Source organism: Pteronotus mesoamericanus, unplaced genomic scaffold, assembly GCF_021234165.1.
Source record: "Pteronotus mesoamericanus isolate MK-2021 breed Mesoamerican mustached bat unplaced genomic scaffold, CSHL_Meso_final contig_180, whole genome shotgun sequence".
NCBI classification, from domain to species: Eukaryota; Metazoa; Chordata; class Mammalia; order Chiroptera; family Mormoopidae; genus Pteronotus; species Pteronotus mesoamericanus.
In genome coordinates this window covers 742,223-766,728 of record NW_026555076.1, presented here as the reverse complement: position 1 = coordinate 766,728, position 24,506 = coordinate 742,223, and the positions used below count along the sequence as shown (strand labels likewise).

Sequence of the window (24,506 nt, the reverse complement as noted above, 5' to 3'; positions counted from 1 at the left end):
GCTGTATAGCAGAAGCAAAATTAGGAAAACCTGACATGAATAGGTATTGTCAAAAGAGAGCCCTCAAATTGGACAGCTATTCTGCTTTCCTCACAGTGTTAATAGAAAGAATTGTTGCTTCAGGGAAGCTGTTTGTTTTACATTTATTAATTATGAGATGATGTACTTTAAAATTGCGCCTTCCTGTTAATGGGAATAACAGGCAGTCCCATACTTTACTGAGTTCCTACATTTTCAATCCTGTAGTGTTACATATCATTTACCCCTCCAAATCCACTTCTTGGAGTGGCAGTGGCATGTCCTGTGATGTAACTGAGTAGGTATCATTTCAGACAACACATGAACCACTACCTGATTTTTAAAGAAGTCCTAGAAAGCCCTCCCAAAATACAGCTGTTTCATGGACCGAAATCTGTAAGTCACTCCTCTTAGAGAGCAGATGTTATAAGCCAGGGGTTCAGAGCTTCTAAGGAATAATATTCCAGGAATCAAAAGATTTCAAGATGGAAAGTTAATTCTCCAACCTGTGAGAAGTGACAGCTTGCTTTTCCTTCTGAGTCTTCAGGTAACAGCACAGCCAGCAAGCACCAAGAATGCAGCCTGGTTAGGAAATGTTGGAATTTGAAGGAAGTGCCTGGGTGTGCTCTGAGGGCAGGACCACGGCCTTGGACAGTGGTGGCAATAGGTCTCAAGATCTAGACAAGTCTGGGTGTGGCACCAGGGTGTTGGCTCTTTCCTTGCTTGCCATATGCTATGTTCAGCTGTGTGTGTTTGTGTGTGTAATATGCGCTGAAACACCGATCACAAAATATGTACCCAATGTTCAGTAGAACCAAGAACATTTCAAGAAAACAGAAAACCTTGAGTATAATGCTTCATCCTGTCAGTACCTACTCAAGCCAGCTGTTTCTTTTTTTGCTCACTCACTCACTGCTGGAGATGTACAAACAGATGGAAACCAGCGAACCAGAGTTCCACTTTCCTAATTTGGATCGCCTCCAGGCACCCCTGTCTCAGAGAAGTGCGGCTCAGGCACTTCTGCCGGGTGAGCGCGTACTTGCAAGCAATCGAGCAAACAATCCTGCACAGTCAGATCCCAGGTGCTTCCACTCCCTTGTTTTCCCTGGAGTCCCCATTATCTGCATCACATTTAGTGAAGACGTATTTTTTTTATACAGTTGATCCTTGAACAATGCAGGAGTTAGGGGCACCAACCCCCATGCAACTCAAAATCCACAGACGACTTTTGACTCCCCCAAAACTTAACTACTCATAGGCTATTGATGACCAGAAGCCTTACCAATAATATAAACTGCTTATTAACACACATTTGTATGTTATATGTATTACATCCTGTATTCTTACACTACGGTAAGCTAGACAAAAGAAAATGTTATTAAAATCCTAAGAGAAAATACATTTACAGTATTTATTGAAAAAAAGCTGCCTATAAGTGGGCCTGTGCAGTTCAAACCTGTGATCAAGGGTCGACTGTATTTTCATTATTGAGGAGTTACCACCTGAGCCAATTTTACCTAGGAAAACTGCCCAGTCCTGCAGCTGGAACAGGGGGAGGTTTAAGAGCTTCAGGGTAGTCCTGTGAGACAAGGGGGCCTGCGGGCGGGGGGCGCAGGTTCAGAATCACAACCCCATTCACCGTGCAAGCAGGGAGCCTTGGGGAGAGAGCAGCTGTGCGAGCCCTCCCGCCCAACAGTCGGCCTGTCCTTGGGGATCATGGCCAGCACCTGAATGGTTAGGAACTCCTTCCTCCCACCAAGCTTCCCTTGGGTGCTTGTCCTCAGGATGTCCACTTAAAAATAAGGGAACAATGTGAGAGAATAGGAGAGGGGCTGTTATGGAGGTGGGTACAATGGTAACAATGCACCTCTCACAGGTGGACAGAAGGCTTAGAGAACTGACTCAGGTTCAGATAAGCAAAAATTCTCAGCAGGGGCTCCCTGACCCCCCCGCCACCCCCCGCAGAGCTCCCCAAACACTATTCAAGGCTAAGCTGCGGATTTTCCCCACTTCCCTGCATAGCCAGGCCCCCTCCTACGGTTCTAACCTTCCAGTCTCAAGCTGTCTTACCTGAAGAGTTTTGACTTTGCCCAGGATGTTGTCCTGTGACATTGCTTGAACTGTCTGCTCACTTTCTGCTCCCCCATCAGGGATAAAAATACTGTCATGGGAAAACGCCCGGGTTCCCATAGAATAGTTGAAGGACCTGGAATGCAAATCATGTGCTTCGTTTTATTAGGATGATAAAATTTCTTTTGGCAATTAGTTTCCTGTTCCTCCTGATTTGGGGGCTCCACCCACATCCCCTGTCTCGCCCAGCACCGTGTCCTTTACTGCTATGGGTCAGCCAAGTAGCTGGGCAGACAGAAGGGTCCCACAGGAATGAGGGGGCGTGTCTCCACCACAACAACATGTCAGAGCCACTCGCTGAGAGCTCCGGCAGTCCTGTATCTGTAGGGGACCCGGGACAGAGGGCCCCGCAGAGCTTTGATTAGGAGGAGCCTTCCTCCTGACGAGCTGTCACCATCAGTTCTACCCCAGCAGGTCTTGTCAGCCACCATTTTTAAGTAACATTTGGATCTAGAAGTATGAAGGCCAGGGTTTCCTTCTTTCAGATTACAATCGAGTTGGAAGAAAGACAAATACATTTAAATGAGGAGTAGAATTGCTGATAAGGACTACAGGAATGAAGAATCTTTCTCCCCAGCCTCCACAGGAATTCAGAGAAAGGGCAGTTCTGACAGGCTTCATGCACCCTGATGAGCTCCTGGTATAGGTAGCCAACCATAAGCACTTCCACTGAAGGCTTGGACTTCAAGAAGTCCAGATTTCTATCTGACAGGGAGGTACAGACAGGCTGAACTGCAGGAAGCAGCAGCAGCAGCAGAAGCCAACTGGTCTGACTTGCACTTGGAAACAAACTCCTGGGAAGGAAGACACATCCAGGCTGCTCGCAGGGAAGGCAGGATCGCACACCCTCCCTGGGGCGCGCACACAGGCAGCACCCCCCCCTCCCCCGGGTGACAGAACGTCACTTCTTCCTCTCCATCCCCCACAAAGGTTATATCAGTGACCACCTGGAGGTTTCATCAGTGACCACGTGCCAAATGCAGCGGGCAGGGGTCCAACCAAGTCTAGACCTAGCTGGGCAGGTTGAGCACCAAATCTAATTTGCCAAATTACAGGCAGTATGGCAAAAAACAAACAAACAAACAAACAAACAAACCACCACAAGAGGTTAAGAAACAAAAGATTTAAATGAGAGCCTCCTGGCTGTGTGGTCTTAGGCAACAACAATAAAAACGACAACAAGCATCCCTCACACTTGGATGAAAACATTGTGCTGAGCTTTACTTTCGTCATCTCATCATCGGCACCTGGCTGCGGAGGAAACCCAGGGAGCAGACAGCCTTATCCTAGGTCACCCGAATCTACTGCTTTTAAGTAGAGGGAGAAGCTGAATTTGGACCTGGTGTCTTAAAGTAGTGGAAGGTCTTAGAGCATCCCTCCCACGAGTGGAGGGCCTGTGGGGGGTCTGTGGGAGAGGAAGGGGGCTGGAAGTGCCATGGGGGCTGGACCATGGGAGGGCTGGACATACTAAATAGCTAGAATAATGGGCAGGCCTTTGGCTTACTAGCACGAGATGCCATAGAGCAGCAACCCGCTGTATGGAATATGAGGCATTATTTGAGAATATGAATATGAATATGGAGGAAAATGAAATATATCATTATCTCTCTGCGCTCAGAGAATTTGTGATCTATGTTACACATTGAACTTCCAGGTTCATCTAAAGATGCTATGAAATATGCTTTTCAAAGTTATTGAACCTTTTAATATTCTCCTGTCTAAACTTCTCCTCAGATTCCTGGTTATGAGTCAGATGGGAGAAGAGGTAACTGATTTCCTTTCTATACAGTGTTTTTATAATGGTTTATATACATACGCAGGCTCTCAGATATTCATACATGCACATATACATACAAGTCCATATCAGATGCTTAATAAATGGTTAATAATGTCTCACAGTTGTGTGTACACAATACACCAGTGCTGTGCCCAGTTCCCTTCCAGTTTCCAAGTTAATTTTGCTCCCATGCGTTTTTCCAAATAGGCTAAGAACTGAAATTCTGCTCTCCTGTGTTGCCTCAAACATTCCCAGTTGTCAGCCAGGATTTAATGTTCACCCATTTCAGATGATCATATTGAAAAATAGAGACAATGAATGGTAGTAATAATAATAATAAAGTAATAATTGTAATAATAGTGCTAGTCACAGGAGTAATGTTAATACTAGCTAAATCTTATCAAGCTTTTGCTATGTACCTTGCACATGTGTTAATCTCTTTAATACAATAGCTAAGTCATTTTGATATATAATACTTATACCTTATGTGGCAGGCACTATTATTAAGCCTATTTTATAGATGAGGAAACAAAGGCTTAAAGACAGTGAGTGACTGGCCATAAATTAAGTGACTGTAAGTGTATGTGAATCTGTTTCTGGCCTCTGTTCCACTAGTCAACTTGTGTGGGTGCAAATTTTTTTTTGTTTGCTTGTTTTTAGCAATTATCCACACTATCTTAATTAGCATAACATTTTTGTTAGTATAGAATGCTTTTTATTTTTGCTTTTTCTATTTTTTGAGATATAACTCATGTAAAGTGCTAAAATCATAAGTATACAGCTTGATAAATTTTTACACATGTATGCAACTGTGTAATCCCCACAAACATCAAAATATAGCTATTTGCTTTACCCTGGAGGTTTCCTAGTGCTCTTTTCTAGAGAAAAAACAAATCCTCTACTATTATTCTGGTAATCACAATTCTGAGGTCTAACACCACAGATTACACTATAGCTTTTTAATGAGTCTTGGTACCTAGTAGTTTAAGTTCTCCAGCCTTGATTTCCCCCCGCCCCAAGATGGTTACTCTTATCTCTTCATGTTTGTATGATCGGGTTGCCTGTGACAAAGGAAAGCTTTATTTCTTCATTTTTAATCTTACTCCCCGCCCCCCACACTGCATTAGTTAGGATCTTCATACAAAATCAAATAGAAGTGGTGATGGTAGACTTTGTCATATTCCCAAAATGAGCAAGAAAACGTTCAATATTTTACAATAAGTTATGATGTTACCTGTAGAATTTCTGTAGATTATATTACTGCTTCTTTGAAAAGAAAGGCAGTCTAGCTTTTCTTTCTAGCTGATTGTAAGATTTTCCTTTTAGTCATTGCTTTTCAGCAGGTGTGGGTAGCCGTGTATTCTAACTTACTCGGGTGGGGGTGTATAATACTTCAGGTGGGGGTTTGGTGTCTTTCATCAGTTTTGGCAAATTCTCTGTCATTACCTCTTTGAATATGGCTTCTGCCCCATTCCCATTATTCCGCCTGATTCTTCATTATTAGAACCTTTCACCACGAGTCATGTGTCTTTACGCTGTTTTCTGTATTTGTCATTCTCTTTACCTAAGATGATTCAGTCTGGATTTTCTACCAACTCAGCCTTCAGATCATTAATTCCCTTTTGTTGTGTCCAATCTGCTGTTAAAACTACCAATTGAGTTCTTAATTTCAATAGTATTTTTCAGATATAGAAATTCCATTTGATTCTTTTTAATAGATTCCAATTCTCTGGTAAAATTCTCCATCTTGCCAACTATTTTTGAATATATTAATCACAATCATTTAAAAGTCTATCTGAAACTGCAGTATCTGAGGCCCCTTTGGGTCTATTTATATTATCCTGTTTTCCTCATAGCCTGTTTCTTAGCTGCCTAGTAAGTTTTTAATTGAATTCTCTACGTCCTGCATGAAAAATTGGAGAGGCTGGGTTGTTTTCTCCTTCCAGAGAGGATTCACAGGCTTCTCTAGCTGACCTCAAGCCAACCAGGGACTGAGCTAATCAAGGCTGGTTAGCAGTCCTTGTAAGACTCAGAATACCTCTACTTTGTCCCCTCTTCTAGGGTACAGGCCACCTGAAGTCCCAGCTAATAACCTGGGTTTTTCCTAAGGTGGTGGGTCCCAAATCCCACTTTCGTCTTGCCAGTACCAGTGACAGCCCCAAACCCTGCCCTGCTTTCCAGCCTCTAACCCATCCTGCTTCACCAACACATGCCTCAAAAAAACTGTTGCTTGGGTTTATGTTCATTTTTCTGGTCTTCTCTTGGGGATTTTAGTGCCTCAAGTCCTGGTTGTCTGGCCAGCCGCTAGCTCTAACTGTTGTGTTGCCAACCCCATCAGGTGGCCTGCCGCCTTCTCCACCTCTTGACAGCCACCCCCAGCCTTTGTGGTCTCCTGCCCTACAGTGAGAGTCAACTAACGCCCACAGGAGAGAAGCAATGTGCAGAAAGTTGGGCTCGACTCAGTGGGCTTCTCTTCTCTCCAGGATCTCGTTGCTCAAGTCTGGTTCCTCAGCCGCAATCTGATGCCTTCAAACAGATGTCTTTAATATTCTATTTGTATTCCCAGTTGTTCTTGGTGGGAGCACTGATATGCCCTGAGCTACTTCATCACAGCTGTAAGTGAAAATGATTAAATAACTTCTTGACATTTATTAAGTTTCTACACATCAGAACATACTTGTAGGTATGGCCATGGCTCTTAAGAGGATCACTTTACAAAGTGGCCAAAAACATTTGTACTTTTTTCTCCTTGTATCTGGTTTTTGTCCCATTTTAAGAAGAAACAGTGGAGTAGAATGATTATTGGTTTATTAGTTACAAGAATGAACAATCTTTTCTACATAATTCAGTTTACGTAATGCAAATCAACATTAGATCCTTGTCAGTTTGGTTAATTATAATTTTTTGGTAATCATGGTTACCAGTCGCAGCTCCAAAGAACCCTACAACAGAGTTTATTTCCTGTTCTCTAAAGGGAAAGCTGAGAAAAAGAGTGGGTAGAAACAGTGCCCAAAGTTCCAGAGTTTGAGGCAGGGCTGGAACTGAAACTGAATAGTCCATGTGCGGAGATCCCAGTGTGAAACTGTGTTCTCATGAACAAAGAACTTGGCAGAATCATTGTCCCTAACCAACTGGGAACTGCGAATTACATGATTGGGAGGTGAAGGGGTAATTCACCACAAATTGTACCTTAGCAGAGTTCATCTGCACTTTTTTATTCTTGACATTTGAAGATCTTTCACAGTTGCTTACAAAGCAGGCCCATCCTCCGCCTTCCTTTTATTATGAGGAAGCCAAGAGGCAAGGGGCCTTGGAGCCTCAGGGCCGCAAACTCTCCCTCAGACTCGATGTGCTCACATGGGAGGAACGGGGCCTGCTGTGTGGGAACCTTCTCTTTTGATGCCGAGAACACAGAGCAGCCTCTTGATCATGAGAACAGATGTATAAAGGCCTGTAAAATCCCCCAGACTTTTAACTTCTAACTGGAGGGTTGTTGATACAGTCATTAAACAGTCATTTTAATTTAACCAAGATCTGAAGTCAAATGCAAGCATATGTGGTAAAAGCAAACTCTTGAAAGAAGAGGAAGAGACCCACTTGGGAAATTTAGAACAACACGGGTCTCTGAGGAACTGTTTTCATAAACTGAGAGTAGAATCACAGGCATGACTTACAGAGGCCAGAAAAATGGTCCCTTTGGACCGGGAATCCAGGCAGCAGTTGTTCTCGGGGACTCATGGGCAGGACGGAGCATGGCTAAGTTGTTGTAACTCTCATTTCTGTATTTCTGTCCTGACTCTGTTGTTGCTATTGCTGATATTACTGTTCTTGGCAGAGAGGGACCGATTCCAAACATCTAATCAAGGCTTCTACTCAGCCCAAAGAGACCAGCTTTCAGTGTTTCCCTCAACTCTTCACAGCCTCCCATGGTTGCCTTTCCAAAGGTGTAGATGGTACGACAGCTTGAGGCTGCTCTCTGACTTTAACAGTCACTTTTAGAACCTGTCTACACGAGAGCCAAACTACACTCTCTTCTACCCATGTGTCTCCAGCTACACGCTGGCCCCTGCTACCTGACTATCACATGGTCTCTGCAAACTCAATATGAAAAACCAAACTTGTTAGTGTTTCCCACAAAACTCCCATCTCTCCTGTTTCTTTGTTACTACCATCCCTCGGGCTCTGTGCTATGCTGTTTTATAAATGAGGCCAGATTGAGGTTAGGGGAACGGTGTAGTGCAAAAGACCTAAATAAGTAATATCATTTGTCCTTTCACATTCAAAAATCCTTCAAAAACAATGTAGGACTGCAAATCCTAAGCTCCTGGCCCATGTGAGCCTGCGCTTGATTCTTCCTGGCCACACACCTCTACAACTGTGCGTGGGGCCCAGATTGCTGCTCTGCACATCTTGAGCAGGCAGGCTTCTGCAAGGCAACCAGTGCAAAAGGGGGAGCTGCAAATCCAGCACAGCATCTCCTACGACAGATGGCAGCCATCACACCAGTGTCCTGCCGACTCTGTGGGCTCTCTGTCATCATAGAGTCCATGACTTGAGTCCTTATGGGCAAAGACGAGGCCCAGGAAGGTGAAGAGAGAGAACTGATAAAGGTAGAACTGAAGCCAGAACTGAGTCTCCTTGCTCACAGCTGACAGTCTTCCACTTTAAGTGTTCACAGATGTCTGGATTTCTTTGGGAACAAAAATGTTTTGTGAACAATAGCTGCTGGACCATGACAAGACAGTAATGTTAGGAGAGTCCCAGTTCACCCACAACTGCAGATCTTATACCAAAGAAGGTGAACCAACGTTACTGCTTAAACACCAAAGCTGTCAATACCAAAAATGATGCATCCATGATTTTTTTTCATATTTACATAATATTGAGTGAGATGTTTTTATTGTGGTAAAATACACCTAACACAAAATTTACCATTTTAATTATTTTTAAGTATACAGTTTAGCACCATTAAGTATATTCATACTGTTATACAACTATCACCACCATCCACCATCCCAAACTGAAACTCCACACTAATTCCACAATAACTCTTCATTCTCCCTTCCCCCTAGCCCCTGGTAACCATTATTCTCCTTTCTATCTTTATGAATTTGACTATTCCATCTACCTCATATAAATGGAATCATATAATAATTGTCCTTTTGTGTCTGGCTTATTTCACTTAGCGTAACACCCTCAGGGGTTACTCATGTTGTTGCATGTGTCAGAATTTCATTCCTTTTTAAGGCTAAATAATATTCCATTGTACGTAGATAGCACATTTCATTTATGCATTCATTGGTCAAAGGACATTTGAGTTTTTTCTACCTTTTGGCTATTGTGAATAATGCTGCTGTGAATATTGGTGTATTAATCAAGATTTTTAAAAAAATGCATGAATGTAGCATTGTGACTCATAACTATGTGTAGACATGACTGAAAGAGTTAGTAGGTGTTCCAGAAGTCCTCGTTTCACAGCAAAGATATGACATTATTTCCATATCCTCTACCACAATTAAACAGTCACAATTCAAAAAAAGATTAGTAGAATCTATACCACAAGAGAAGAAAAAGGAGAAGGAACAGGAAGAAAAGAAGGAGAATGAGGAGTAAGAGGAAAAAAAGGAGGAGGAAGGCGGTAGGAGGTGGAGGAAAATGAGAAGGGAGAGGGAGAAGAGGAAGAGAATTCCTTCATATTTGCTTGAAATCATGGGAAATTTTGAGATGCAATGCTTGGAAATCTGATCCTGGTGTCTGATTCACAGAGAAACAGCACTTGGATTCCATCCCTGCCCTTCCCACCGCAGGTTTAAACAACATGAACAGGACCTATTAACTGGAGACCAGAGGCTTCTAATTCTAAGAAAAAATGTGTTGTATTAGCACTAAGATTGACTTGGGGTGGTTTCGGGGTCCTACATTGTATTACATTTAAGCCCTTGCACCTAAGTCACTATGGCCATGGAAGAACAGGAGGAAAGAGATGCTGCACTTCTTCCCTGCTCCACCTCCTTCTCTTTCACTTACCCAAAGACAGTGGCACTGACAGTCATAGTTCTACCTAGAAGCTCTAAGATGCTACTTAATAATATGGTATGTGTGGGCACACTGTGGCAGCACATAGACCAAAATGCAGGGTTGTTTTCAAGGGCCTTAAAAGTTATGGACAGAGGCCTAGACAGGTTACCCTACTCTGCTCTAATACACGTGAGGTCTGTCCAGAAAAATCCAGCCATTGTTAATATAATGAGAATGGTTTGAACGACATCAATGTAACCTGGCAGCCAAGGAGAGTGGACTGGAATACATGTGGGTGAACAATGATGACTTCATTTTACAAGACAGCAGGGGTGGTAGATGTTGGTAAGCATGAGTACTGTGTGGCTGTCGCATTCAAAATGACTGAGTGAGTAGAGCAATGAATCTGCATCAAATTTTGCGCTGAGCTTGAACTTTCCTCCACGGAAACTATTCAGATGATTAAGAAGGCTTTCAGGGATGATGCAATGAGTACAACACAAATAAAAGTGTGGCACAAACGCTTCAAAAATGGTTGAGAATCTGTTGAAAGTGACCCACCTTCTGGAAGGCCTGCAGCAAGCAGAACACCTGAGAATGTTGAACGTGTATGGGCTGCAATCAACAGAGACCAGTGACTCACAGTGTGAGAACTAGAAGCTAATCTTGGAATTTTAAAAAGTACTGTGTCTGAGATTTTGAAGCAGGATCTTGGCATGAAATGTGTCATGGCAAAATTCATTCTGCAGCTTCTGCTACCAGAGCAGAAAGAATAACGTGCTGCAGTTGCTAATGAGCTGATTCAAACCGCTACCAAGGAACCAGGTTTCCTCAAGAAGATCATAACCAGAGATGAATCATGGGTCTATGGCCATGATCTAGAAACGAAGGCCCAGTCGTCCCAGTGGAAGTCTCCTGGTTCTCCATGCCTGAAGAAGGTGCAGCAAAATCACAGCAAGATCAAGATCATGTTTTTTGACTGGGAACATGTTATCTATCATGAGTATGCCCCTCCAGGCCAAACAATTAATAAGGAGTACTATCTCAGTGTTTTTCGTCAGCTGAGAGATGCAATATGATGAAAATGGCCACAGTTATGAGCAACTGGTGACTGGCAGCTTCATCACGACAATGTCCCTGCTCATGCATCATGTCTTGTGCAGAGTTTTTTTGAGAAACATCAAATCCAGGTAACTCAGCCCCCCTACAGCCCATATTTGGCACCCTGTGAGTTCTGGCTTTTCCCAAAACTAAAATCACCTTTGAAAGGTGATTTGAAAAGGAGGAGATTTCAGACCATTGATGAGATTCAGGAAAATATGACAGGGAAACTGGTGGCAATAACAGCAAAGAATTTTGCAGAGTGTTTTGGACAGTGGAAGAGATGCTGGGAGAACTGTGTGAGTTCCCCAGGTGCCTACTTTAAAGGGGACTGAGGTGTCATTGTCCTATGTACAATGTTTCTTGTATCTCTGTACCTTCTTTAATAGATACCGGTTTTTCACATTATGAGGCTGGATACTTTCTGGACAGACCTGGTAGACTGGATTATTATTCTAATGACCTTGCCAAAAACAATATAAAGGTCGTACCTTTTAAGCTTTGCTCAGGAGAGGTTTTTATTTTCATTATCATTTTTTATGTTGAAAGCATTTTAGACTTATAAAAACACTGCAAGTGTGGTATGATGAGCTTTTATTTTCCTAGACCATTGGAGAGTAAGTTGCTGGCATGATGCTCTCAAGTCTGAGCCAGGCAGGCAGTGGAGGCTCACGCAATTTGTTCCTAAACACATAGGAAGCCGCGAGTGAGAAAGCTCAGGAAAAAGTGGAGGAGTTTCTGAGGGCAGCGGAGGGCCAATGAGTGTGTCATTGTCCCTGCTGCCTTGGCTTTACCTCCAGCCTTCTCTAAGATGACTGACATCTGTAGGTGCTCTCCAACTGCAGTCCTCTCCAATTCTGCTCTAACCATCTGTTAATCTTAAAGCAGCTAATTTGCTGGCCCCGGAACCTCCAGTGATCCCTTTTTGCCGAAATTCTACCAGGTGAAGCTGCAATAGTTGCTTAGCATTTAAGGCTCTTCACAGTGGGGCCCTAAACTACTCTGGGAAGGCCTCAGTTTCCTTATCTGTAAATGAGGATGACAAGAGGACCTACCTCATGGAGCTTTTGGGGGATTTCAATGAGTAGTATAAGTGCCTATGTAAGTGTTAGCCATTATTATCAAATGTTAGCCTACTTCAAACCCAACCACTAGGTTCCTCAAATATCCTCTCTGGGCTCTTTCAGCTCTTCCTGTCCAGGGACAGCCCAAGGCCAATCTCTCAGTTCAGGTCCTACTCACCCTTCATGGTCCAGGCTCAAACTTATCAACTCTACACAGCCTTTCGTGCTTCCCTGGAAGAAAGGGGTCATGTACAAAGGACCCATCGACAAGGACAGTGGGGTGGGGATTGTCTTTGGGAGTGAGGGTTGGACAGGGCAGGGAGAGCAATGGGGGAATATGGGGACAACTGTAACTGAACAACATTTCAAAAAGAAAGAAAGGGGTCGCTTCTCTCACTAAGACCCCTATGCGCGCATCTCTTGCTGTTTCATGTTATGCTTACTATAATCATGCCGTAAATGAGAGGGAAAACAAAAGTGCTTTGCATATTGTAAAGTGCTACACAGTTGTGATCCCAATGACTGTGGCATCACCCTATCTCCACCACCGTCCTTGGAGTTGCATGAGGACAGGGATCACATGTATTATCTTTGTTTCTTGCAACGTGCTTTATACGATAACATCTGTGAGTCAATTTTTTTTTTAATGGACGAGTAAATGATTAATATTGTATGGTAGTTTATTAGCTAGGTTTCCCATGGAGAGGTCTCTGAGGGAATGCAAAGCATGACGCCAGCATGGTGATGGCAGGGTGGGGGGCTATTCTCAGGTCCCGGGCCTCATTCCGGTGCGGGAGGCCTACACAGGAGGCCATTGTGGAAAGCTCTGGGAAGCCAGTGGAAGGGCAATTCAGAAGAACGTTCAGCATCTCTTTTTCAAAGGCTTCTTCTGAGCTTTCTTTTCAACTCAAACCAGGAAATTGCCCCAGGCTTTGCTTCCCACCTTCTCTTGCAAACCTCCGGCTCCCCAAGTTTTCCTGGTTTCATTCTGTCTCAGTTACAGTTCTTAGCCGCAAGCAACAGAAACTACATCTCACTCAACCAAAAGAAAAGTTACTGGAAGAACAGTGGGGAAACTGCTGACGAGGCTTGGGTAAAGGTAGGAATGAAGAGAACTCTAGCAGCCCAGGCATCAGGACCCACCGCGATCGTCACGGGGCAGGGAGAGAGCCTGGCTACAGAAGGCTCTCCTAGTTATCTCCCTTACCTCCTTACCCACCCGCCAAGTCAAAGCCCAGGAGGGAGAGACTGGTTGGCTAGGCTAGGCCCTGTGCTCATGCCAGGCTACACTCAGAAGTGGCCCTTTTGGCATCTGTCATACGAAGCTGGCACTATGTTCTATCAGCGGTAGATACAGCAAGATAAGTTTGATTCTCTGAAAGGAAGTTTGGGTGCTGTTGAGAAGGGGAACCAGATGCTAACAGCTCAGTTACCCAAAACAGCCACCACACTGTGCTTCTGAAACTGTGCCTTGATTCTCCTTTCCAGCTTAGACCATTTGATGGACAACTATTTGCGCAGCTCTCTGGTGTTTTCATTCTACTTCTCTCTCAAGAGGTTGCCCTTCGTCCCCGGTGGCATGTGATGCTGCCTGAGAGCAAAGGATGCCACACTCCATGCTACTGGGATACCCAAGCCCAGGTCTTGTGTACTATGCCCATGTTTATTAGCAGAAGTGGTAGAGATCAGACAGGGGGCTTGATGGCCTGTGGCCTATAGCTCACGGCATCAGAAGGTAACAGTAGAGAGAGGGTGAGAAGCAAAGCAAAACAAAGTTAGCCCTGTAGTCATACTGTTCCATCCCTCACCCACTGTGCACTTCGTGCCAAGGAGAGCAGGGAGGAGTCAAGAAGAGCCATGTCCATTTTAAGTTCTGATATCTGGAACTAAAGTCTGCAGCAGGGTCTGGCATGAGAGGAACAATGAAAAATTGGGGAGGTGTTTCTGGGAAAGTTCTCATTCACAAACCATGACACAAGACAGGGACAGTCCCCTTTCTGCCACTGGCTTTTGTCATCTGCATGTGACACCTGGAACTGTGGCAGGCCATCTTGGGCTATAAGGGGACAAGCCTGAGGACGAGAGCCTATTCCCGAAGGAGCCTACTCCCTAAGGATAAGAAAAAAGGGATCAGATGATCTTGACGATGTTGCTGGGTCGCTTCATTAGCAAACTTTGGATCTTAGAAAGTCCTCCAGATTTTCAGATACATCAGAAAATATATTTCATTACTGTTGAAGATACTAGCTGTGTTTTCTGTAATAGCTGAAATCATCCTCCCTGACGCAGTCTTCTAGCCATTAGTACAGGCACTGGGCACATTCTAAGACCCACTGACATCTTCTAACCTTGGAGTCTACAGAGGGAAATTCTCCCCACCCAAAAAGGAGAAGCTTTCAGCAGCTGCATAGTTAACATGTGTCTCAGGCCAGTCCCCCTCCTCCTCCCTCTTCTTTGTCTTTTTCTTTTTCTTTCTTTCTTTTTTTTTTTTTTGGACAAGTATCATGTAATTTGGGGCCATAGATATTGGGTAATTACCACAGCAATGATTAGGGATTCACTTCAGGAATAAGGAAATATAATTATAGTCCCATTGCAGCTTGTTTCCATGACAACAGGGGCAACTGCAATTGATCAGCAGTTTTCTTCCTAAACAGATCCGTGAGTCTCATTGAAATGAAATGCTAAAGAGCAATTAACTAGCCTCATCAAACACTAGAATTGCTGAAAGAGACGAGAGTCAGATTATATTTTGTGGGGCATCTTGGAGTCTTATCTCCAACTTAAGTATTCTATGAACGTATATACCCACTAGGCTATAGAGTAGCCAATTACTTAATATAATTACAGTAGAAACAGGGCACATCATAAAAAACTCAAGGAAGAGGAGAAAAGTTTAGAATCTTAAAACACAGGCACTTAGAACTGAAGTCCAAGGTTCATCTACTCCAGCCTCTGGGCCTAGACCCGCATCACGTAGGACAAACAATCATCTAACCTGCCCTAAAGCCTTGTAGGGACTCTGGGGTCTTCACACTAACTCTCCCACTCCTCAGTTGCCCCACCTGGAGGAAGATCTTTTCGTAAACCTTTTTAGCCATCATCAAAATTAGGTGAGTCTTGGTCTATGCTCTGGAGGAAAACTACCATACTTTGCTGTGTATAATGTGCGCCCAAGTTTTTGTGTGCATAATTCACAGGATTATGATGCCCATGGTATGTAATCATTATACCCATGTATAATGGGCATCCTTATTCTTCCCTTAAAAATGTGGGCAACAAACTGCACATTATACATAGCAAAATACAGTAGTTATCAACCTCCAATTTATCTCAGTAATAACATTACCCTGTATTTGTAAAGTGCTATCTTGGAACAGACAGTATAATGCTTCATGAATTTTTTTGTCTCCATGATAATTCTGGGAGATAGCACACCCACATAACAGATAAAGGAGCGGGCCTGGAGAAGGGCAGGCAGCTCGTGAGTGAAAGGACCACCTTCGCAAGTGGACTCTGGCTCCCGACCTGTTTTCTCCCACAGATTGTATCTCTAAGAACTGCTGTAACCGATTCATCAACTTTCTTTCCCTCTAGACTTATTCAGCCCAGCTGTATTAATTCCTCTGCTTCATCTCCAATTTTTATTAATTTAATGGTTTTTGTACCTCTTCTCTAACCCCTGTTCAATTTCAGCACATGCCAGTTTCCTATGGGTAGAGGAGAAATGATTGAGTAAAGTAAGGCACATGATGGTAACCACGGAGCCTGAGCTTCACTCTAAGCTCATTAAGGATGTGTTGTCTCATTACACCAGCCGTGTAATTTTCCTTTTCCAGCAGGTCCGAGGCACAGTGATACTCTGCCACAGTGAGAAAATGAAGGATAAAGCAGGTGAACACTGACTTGTCTAATGTGAAGAGCCCAGTGGTTAAAAAGAGCAGTATTCATGTACTCATGCATTAAGCAACTATTGGATGCCTGCTGTGTGCCAGGCACCGCTCTAGAGGCTAGCAGTGCAGTGAAGGGCCAGTGATGCAGGTCTAGCCTCAGGGAAAGGGAAAGGAAGCTGTGCGAATAATGGCAGCAGGCCTCTTCTAGGCTGGGGAGGTCAGAGAAATCATGCTCTCCTGAGGAAGGCACATTTGTACAAAAGAATGAAGGATGAAGAGGAATTAGCTGGAGGAATATGTGAGGAAGGGGATTGGGGTTGTTCCAGACAAAAGGATTACCACATACAACATCAGCTGACATGGATTCTAGCCACACCTTTAACACTAACACCACTGTGATCATGTTCTGCCTCAGTTTCCCCATTTGTAAAGTGAAGATGGTAGATCAGGACTAAAAGTTACCTTAAACCTTTGACATTGGGTGCATGTGTGTGTGTGTGTGTGCGCGCGCGTGTGCGTGTGTGTGTGTGTGTGTGTGTGTGTCCACTAAGAGCACCATGTAAGCAGAGAGCAGGATTTATATTAGCTTTTGGGGGAGGTGGCATGCAGGGGGTCAACCACAGACATATAGTTTAAGCAGGTGGTTTTGAACATGGCCTGTAGCTCTTTCTCCATCTTCTCTCTCCCATCAAGCCCCCACCCCACTCCCACCCCGCCATGGAGGGGCTCAAAACCTCAAGAAAATGGGAGCAGCTGTTGGCCCTTGGAAGCCAGCCTGCTCGACTCTGCTACGATGTCCTCCTTCAACATGATCCCCTTCTGTTCCATACTAAATTTCGAGCTCTATTTTAGGCCTTTAGGGGAGAAAAATAAGCCCCTACTCTTCCCTGCCAACAGGAACTTATCGCCTCAGTCAGACATCACCTTTTCAATGCTACCTTCATTCCCTTCTTAAAAAATCTTCATTGAAATTTACATACCATAAAAATCAGCCTTTTAAAAGTACACTTGAATGATTTTTAGTATATTCAAAGAACTGTGTGGCCATCAGTCCCACCTAAGTTGAGAAGATTTTTATCACCCCCAAAAGGAACCCCATGCCCATTCACGGTCACCTACACCCTGCCCCGTGCCTGGCAACCACTCACCTTTCTGTCTCTACGAATATGTCTATTTGGTATTTTGTATGAATGGAATCGTACAACAGGTGGTCTTTTTTAACTGGCATCTTACAATTAGCAAAATGTTTTCAAAATTTATTCATGTCAAAACATGGGTCAGTATTTCATTATTCTTTATTCCCATCTTTTGATGGACATCAGGACTCTTTTTACTCTTTAGCTATTATGAATAATGCTGCTATGAACATTTCTGTACAAGTATTTGTGTGGACACATGCTTTCATTTCTTTTGGGTTTATACCTGGGAGTTGAACTGCTAGGTCATACAGTAACTGTACGTTTAAAGTTTTGAAAAATTTCCAACTGTTTTCCAAGGCAGCTGCACCATTTTACATTACCACCAGCAATGCAAGAGGGTTCTGATTTCCCCTCTTTCTCACCAGCACTTGTTATTGTCTCTTCTATGTTACAGCCTTCCTAATGGGTGGGATGTGATATCTCATTGTGGCTCTGATATGCATTTCCCTGATGGCAAATGATGTTGAGCAAGTGTGTTAATGGACATTTTTATATCTCTGGAGAAATGTCTATGCAAATCCTTTGCCCATTTTAAAAATTGCTCTTTTTCCAGTCTTTTTTTATATTGTTATAAAGAGTACTTATTCTGAATATAGCATTGTAAGATAAGTGTTAGGGAAATGTTTCCTTCCATTCTGAGAATTGTCTTTTCACTTACTTGATGGTATTGTTTATAGCACAAAAGTTATTTTTTCATTAAATTTATTGGAGTGACATTGGCTAACACAGGCTTAAAATTAAAGTGTACATTTCTGTGATACATGAGCTGTGCATTGCATTTTATGCCTATCACCTGAAGTCCAGTCATCTTCCAAAATAAGTTCCAAAAAAATTTATTTTTGATGAAGTCCAATTTATTGATTTTTCTTTTTTCACTTATGCTTTTTGGTACCTAAGAAATCATTGCCTAATCCAAGGTCAGGGAATCACTTCTTTGTTTTCTCCTAAGAGTTTTGTAATTTTAGGTCTTCAATTAAGATCTGTTATCCATTTTGAGTTCACTTTTGTGAATGGTAAAAGAAAGGGGTCCAAATTTATTTTCTTGCATGTGGCTATTCAATTGTCCCAGCACCATTTGTTCAAGTACTCTTACTAAAAATCTGCTGACCACAAATATAAGGTTTTATTTCTGGACTGTCTCAAATCCATTGATCTATACAGCCAGTACCACATTATTCAGATTACTGTAGTTTTGTAGTAAGTTCATAACTCAGAAAGTGTGAGCCCTTCAAGATTGTTCTGGCTATTCTGGGTCTCTTGCATTTCCATATGAATTCTAGAACCCTCTTGTCAATTTCTGCAGAAAAGGCAGGTAAATTTTGTTAGGGATTGCAATGAATCTGTAGATCAAATTGGGGAGTACTGCCATCTTAACAATCTTAAGTTTTCTTATCCATAAATATGGGATGCCCCTCCATCTATTTAGAACTTCTTTAATTCCTTTCTTTTTAGTATATGCTTAAGTAACTTATTTATTGGGGTACCACTGGTTAATGAAATTATGTGCGTTTCAAGTGCACAATTCCATAACACATCATGCATACACTGCACCATGTGTCCACCGCCCAAAGTCAAGCCTCCCTCTGTCACTGTTTACTCCTCACCTTTACCCTCTTCCCCATCCCCCACCCCTCTCCCTCCTGCAGCCGCCATACTGTTGTCTGTGTTCATGAGTCTCCTTTATTTTTTTGCTCAGTCCCTCACCTTTTTCACCCAGCCATCCAACCCTCCTCCCCTCTAACAGCTTTCAGTCTGTTTTCTGTATCTATGAGTCTGTTTCTATTTTGTCTGTTTATTTTGTTCATTAGATTCCACATAAAAGTGAAATCATACGATGTCTGTCCTTCTTGGACTGGCTCACTTCATTCAGCATAACATTCTCCAGGTCCATCTGTGCCATCAGAAAAGGCAAGGCTCCCTCCTTTCTTACAGCCACAGAGTGTCCCATTGCGTAAATGCACCGCGGCTGCCCCATCCACTCATCTACTGGTGGGCACCGGGGCTACCCCCAAATCCTGGTTTTATAAATAATGCTGCAGTGAATGTTGGTGTCACCACCGCTCTTCTTTAATTTCTTTCAATGGTAGTTTGTCATTTCTAGGGTATAAGTCTTACTTTTCTTTTGTTAAATTTATTTCTAAGTAGTTTATTCCTTTTGATGCTATTGCAAATGAAATTATTTTCCTAAGTTCATTTTTGGAATGTTCATTGCTAGTGTACAGAAATATAACTGAAAATACAAAAACTCCCATCTTGTATCATGCAACCTTGATACCAAGGGTATCATGCACCCAAGGGTGTATCATGCACCCTTGTTTATTAGTCTAATAGTTCTTTTTGTGGATTCTTTAGGGTTTTCTACATATAAGGTCATGGCATCTGCAAATAGGGATAGTTTTATTTTTCCTTTGGCAAGATTGATGATTTTTCTTTTTCTTGCCTACTTGTTCTAGATTTAACCTACACTATAGTACAATGCAGTATTGGATAAACACCTTGTCTTGTTCATGATCTTGAGGAGAACACATTTATTCTTTCACCATTAAGTATGATACCACCAGCGCCGAGTGACTGGCGAGGGTTGGTGAGCGTGTGTGTGACCCACGCGGGCTGGCGAACGCTTGCACCTGCCGGCAAGGCCTCACACAGACTGGCACCCATACGGCCTGCGAGGGATTGCACAGAGGGGCAAGGGCAGGCATAAATTGACCTACCCGCCGCAATTGCGGAGCGGCCCACAAAATAAGTAGAGCTGTCCAGAGTCCCTGGAGGAGAGACCAGAAACAGGATTAACCGGAGAGTCCTAGAGCTGATTTCCTCCCATTTCCGTAGTCCCCATTTGGCGAGGGCAAGCAACGCACCCAAAGAGCCAAAAGCGGGGAAAACCCAATAGAAGACCCTAAACTGACCAGTGCCGCGAAGCTCGCGTGCCAGGGAGGCCAGATGAGTACGGGAGGTCGCGAATAAGCCCCCTGGTCTGGGGCAAACACATGCGAGCCCAGGCAGGTGGGGGACCCTGCCGCGCTGGGAACGCGCTCAAGGAGCTCTCGTGAGAGCGCAGAGAGATCCCAAAAAATAGCCCAGCCCTGACCGAAGGGGTCACAGAGCTGCTCCAAGCAGGAGTCAGACACAGGCATTAGACTCCTGAAAGGCTCAAACAAACAACCCAAGGCCCTATAGGGTCAACAACTGACATCATCAGAGGCAAGCCCAGAAAGAAAAGTAAAGGACAAAAATACTTAACAGACTCTCACAAAAATGGGAAGAAAAAGAAGTGCCCCCCAAATGAGTGGAAAAGGGGACTCCCCACAGAGAGAGCTCAATGAAATAGAGGCAAGGGAACTATCAGATATGGAATTTAAAACAATGGTTCTAAGGAAGCTCAATGAGCTCAGCCAGCTCAAAGATAACTATGAGAAACTGCAGAGAAACTATCAGGATCTTACAGCAAACTATATCAGCCTGGAAAAGGACATAGAAACTATCAAGAAGACACAAGAGGATATGAAGAATACCATTTCTGAATTGAAGAACACAGTAGAAGGAATCCAAAGCAGGTTGGATGAAGCTGAGGATCGAATCAGTGAGATGGAAGACAAGGTAGAAAAAAGCACCCAGAAAGAACAAGAAATGGAAAAATGGCTCAAAAAGAATGAAGAAGCATTTAGGGAAATGCAGGACAACCTGAAACGCAATAATATCCGTATAATAGGGATACCAGAAGGAGAAGAAGAGGAGCAAGGAATAGAGAACCTCCTCGAAAAAGTAATGATGGAAAATTTCCCTAATTTGAGGAGAGAAAGGCTCTCATGGATCCAGGAGGCACAGAGGACCCCACTCAAGAAGGACCCAAGGAGGTCCACTCCAAGACACATCATCATTAAAATGGCAAATGTCAAAGACAAAGAGAGAATCCTCAAGGCAGCAAGGGAGAAGGAGAAAGTAACATACAAGGGGGCCCCGATATGCCTAGGAGCTGACTTCTCAACAGAAACACTACAAGCCAGAAGGGAATGGCAACAAATATTCCAAGCCATGAAAAGCAAGGGCCTATAGCCAAGGCTGCTCTACCCAGCTAGGCTCTCCATTAAAATAGAAGGAGAAATACGGAGTTTCCCAGACAAAAGAAAGCTAAAAGAATACATCTCTACCAAACCAGCACTCCAAGATATGCTAAGGGGACTGGTTTAAGCAGATGAAGGAAAAGAATGAGACAGACAGGAACACAAGTACAAAGAGAAAAGATGAGTAAGTTTCTATCAGTAATATCTCTCAATGTGAATGGACTAAATGCCCCAATCAAAAGACACAGGGTAGCTGAATGGATAAGAAAACATGACCCACACATATGCTGCCTACAAGAGACCCACCTCAGAGCAAAAGACCTACACAGATTGAAAGTAAAGGGATGGAAAACAATATTCCAAGCAAATGGACATGAGAAAAAGGCTGGCGTTGCCATACTTGTATCAGACAAAGTAGATTTCAAAGCAAAGGCCATAAAGAGAGACCCAGAGGGGCACTTTATCATACTTAAAGGAAGAATCTATCAAGAAGACATCAACATTGTAAACTTATATGCTCCCAATATAGGAGCCCGCAAGTTTATAAGGAAATTGTTGGATGACTTCAAAAAAGATATAGACAGCAACACACTGATAGTAGGGGATTTCAACACCCCACTGTCAAAAATGGACAGATCTTCCAAACAAAACATTAATAAACATATCGTGGCGCTGAATGACACACTGAATCAAAGAGACTTAACTGACATATATAGAACCTTATATCCCAAAGAAGAAAAATACACATTCTTTTCAAATGCTCATGGCAGTTTTTCAAAGATAGACCACATGATAGGACACAAAGCAAGCCTCAGTAAATTCAGGAAAATTGAAATAATACCAAACTTTTTCTCAGACCACAAGGCCTTGAAACTCAAAATCAACCTCCAAGAGAAACTTCAAAAACTTGCAAACTCATGGAGACTGAACAGTACACTATTAAACAATGAATGGGTCAATAATGAGATAAGAGAAGAAATCAAAAAATTTCTGGAAACAAATGAAAATGAACAGACAACTGTCCAAAACCTATGGGACACAGCAAAGGCGGTCCTGAGAGGGAAGTTCATAGCAATACAGGCTTACCTTAAAAAGATAGAAACATTTCAAATAAAAGACCTAACACTACAACTTGAAGAACTGGAGAAACAACAACAAATAAATCCCAGAGCAAGTAGAAGGAAGGAAATAGTCAAGATTAGAGCAGAACTGAATGACATAGAGACAAAAAGAACAATTCAGAGGATCAACCAATCCAGAAGCTGGTTCTTTGAAAAGATTCATAAAGTTGACAAGCCTTTAAGCAGACTCATCAAGACAAAAAGGGAGAGGACCCAAATTAATAATATCAGAAATGAAAGAGGAGAAATAACAACTGATACCACAGAAATACAAATGATCATCAGAAACTATTATGAACAATTATATGCCAAGAAATTTGAAAATCTTGATGAAATGGACAAATTTTTAGAAAAGTATAATCTTCCAACACTGAAGGAGGAAGAAACAGAAAGCTTGAACAGACCGATAACAGCTGGGGAAATTGAAGCAGTCATCAAGAAACTCCCAGCACACAAAAGTCCAGGGCCAGACGGTTTCCCAGGAGAATTTTACAAAACATTTAAGGAAGAGCTAACCCCTGTCCTTCTCAGACTATTCCAAAAAATCCAAGAGGAGGGAAGACTCCCAGACTCCTTCTATGAGGCCAGCATCACCCTGATCCCAAAACCAGATAAAGACCCTACAAAGAAAGAAAACTACAGGCCAATTTCGCTGATGAACATAGATGCTAAAATCCTCAACAAAATATTGGCAAACCGCATCCAGCAATACATTCAAAAGATTATCCATCACGATCAAGTGGGATTCATCCCAGGGATGCAGGGATGGTTCAATATACGCAAATCAGTAAATGTGATACACCACATAAATCAAAGAAAAGACAAAAACCACATGATCATCTCGATAGATGCAGAAAAAGCATTTGACAAGGTACAGCACCCATTTATGATCAAAACACTCAGCAAAATGGGAATAAATGGGGAATTCCTCAACGTAATAAAGGCCATATATGAAAAACCTACAGCCAATATCATACTCAACGGGCAAAAACTGAAAGCTTTCCCACTAAGATCGGGAACACGACAAGGATGTCCGCTCTCACCGCTTCTTTTCAACATCATATTGGAAGTCCTAGCCACAGCGGTCAGACAAGAGAAAGAGATAAAAGGCATCCAAATAGGAAAGGAGGAAGTAAAACTATCATTGTTTGCAGATGACATGATAGTGTACATAGAGAACCCTGTAGACTCTACCAAAAAACTCCTCAACCTAATAAGTGAATTTGGCAAAACAGCAGGATACAAAGTCAACATTCAGAAATCAAAGGCGTTTTTGTACACCAGCAATGCAATAGAAGAAGAAGAAATCAGGAAAAATATACCATTCGATATAGCACGAAAAAAGATAAAGTACCTAGGGATAAATTTAACCAAAGACACAAAAGACCTGTATGCAGAAAACTATACAACATTGAAAAAAGAAATTAAGGAAGACACAAATAAATGGAAGCATATACTGTGCACATGGATTGGAAGAATATCCTTAAAATGTCCATACTACCAAAAGCAATTTATAGATTCAATGCAATCCCTATTAAGATACCAATGACGTATTTCACAGAAATAGAACAGACATTTCAAAAACTTATATGGAACCATAAACGACCTCGAATAGCCGCAGCAATTTTGAGAAAGAAACACAAAGTAGGAGGGATCACAATACTGGACATCAAACTCTACTATAAAGCCACTATACTCAAAACAATCTGGTACTGGCACAAGAACAGACCCATAGACCAGTGGAACAGAATAGAAAGCCCAGAAATAAGCCCAGGTCTCTATGGACATCTAATATTCGATAAAGGGGGCAGAAGCATAAAATGGGGCAATAACAGCCTCTTCAACAAATGGTGTTGGGAGAGCTGGACGGCTACATGCAAAAAATTGAAATGGGATCATCAGCTGACACCATACACAAAAATAAACTCAAGATGGATAAAAGACTTAAATATGAGTCGCAACACCATCAAAGTCCTCGAGGAGAACATTGGCAGGAAACTCTCAGATATCCCACGCAGCCATTTTTTCACTGATATGTCTCCTAAAGCAAGGGACATAAAGGAAAGAATAAACAAGTGGGACCTCATCAAAATAAGAAGCTTCTGCACGGCTAAAGAAAAC

At 42.7% G+C, this 24,506-nt stretch overlaps 1 protein-coding gene across 3 annotated transcripts in view; it reads right to left on the bottom strand.

The window, feature by feature from the left end:
• The window catches only part of CRACD (capping protein inhibiting regulator of actin dynamics), a 56,403-nt gene that overhangs the window by 25,600 nt on the left and 6,297 nt on the right, over positions 1-24,506 (bottom strand). The window contains exon 2 of one of the 3 annotated variants that reach the window (XM_054566768.1): positions 2,089-2,224. The exons of 1 other annotated variant lie outside the window; for it this stretch is intronic. In XM_054566768.1, the coding sequence (XP_054422743.1) occupies positions 2,089-2,208 (120 nt within the window). In that variant the 5' untranslated portion in view covers positions 2,209-2,224. Of the gene's footprint in view, positions 1-2,088; positions 2,225-24,506 lie in introns of those variants that run through there. One more of the 3 variants, XM_054566765.1, reaches the window with a different exon arrangement.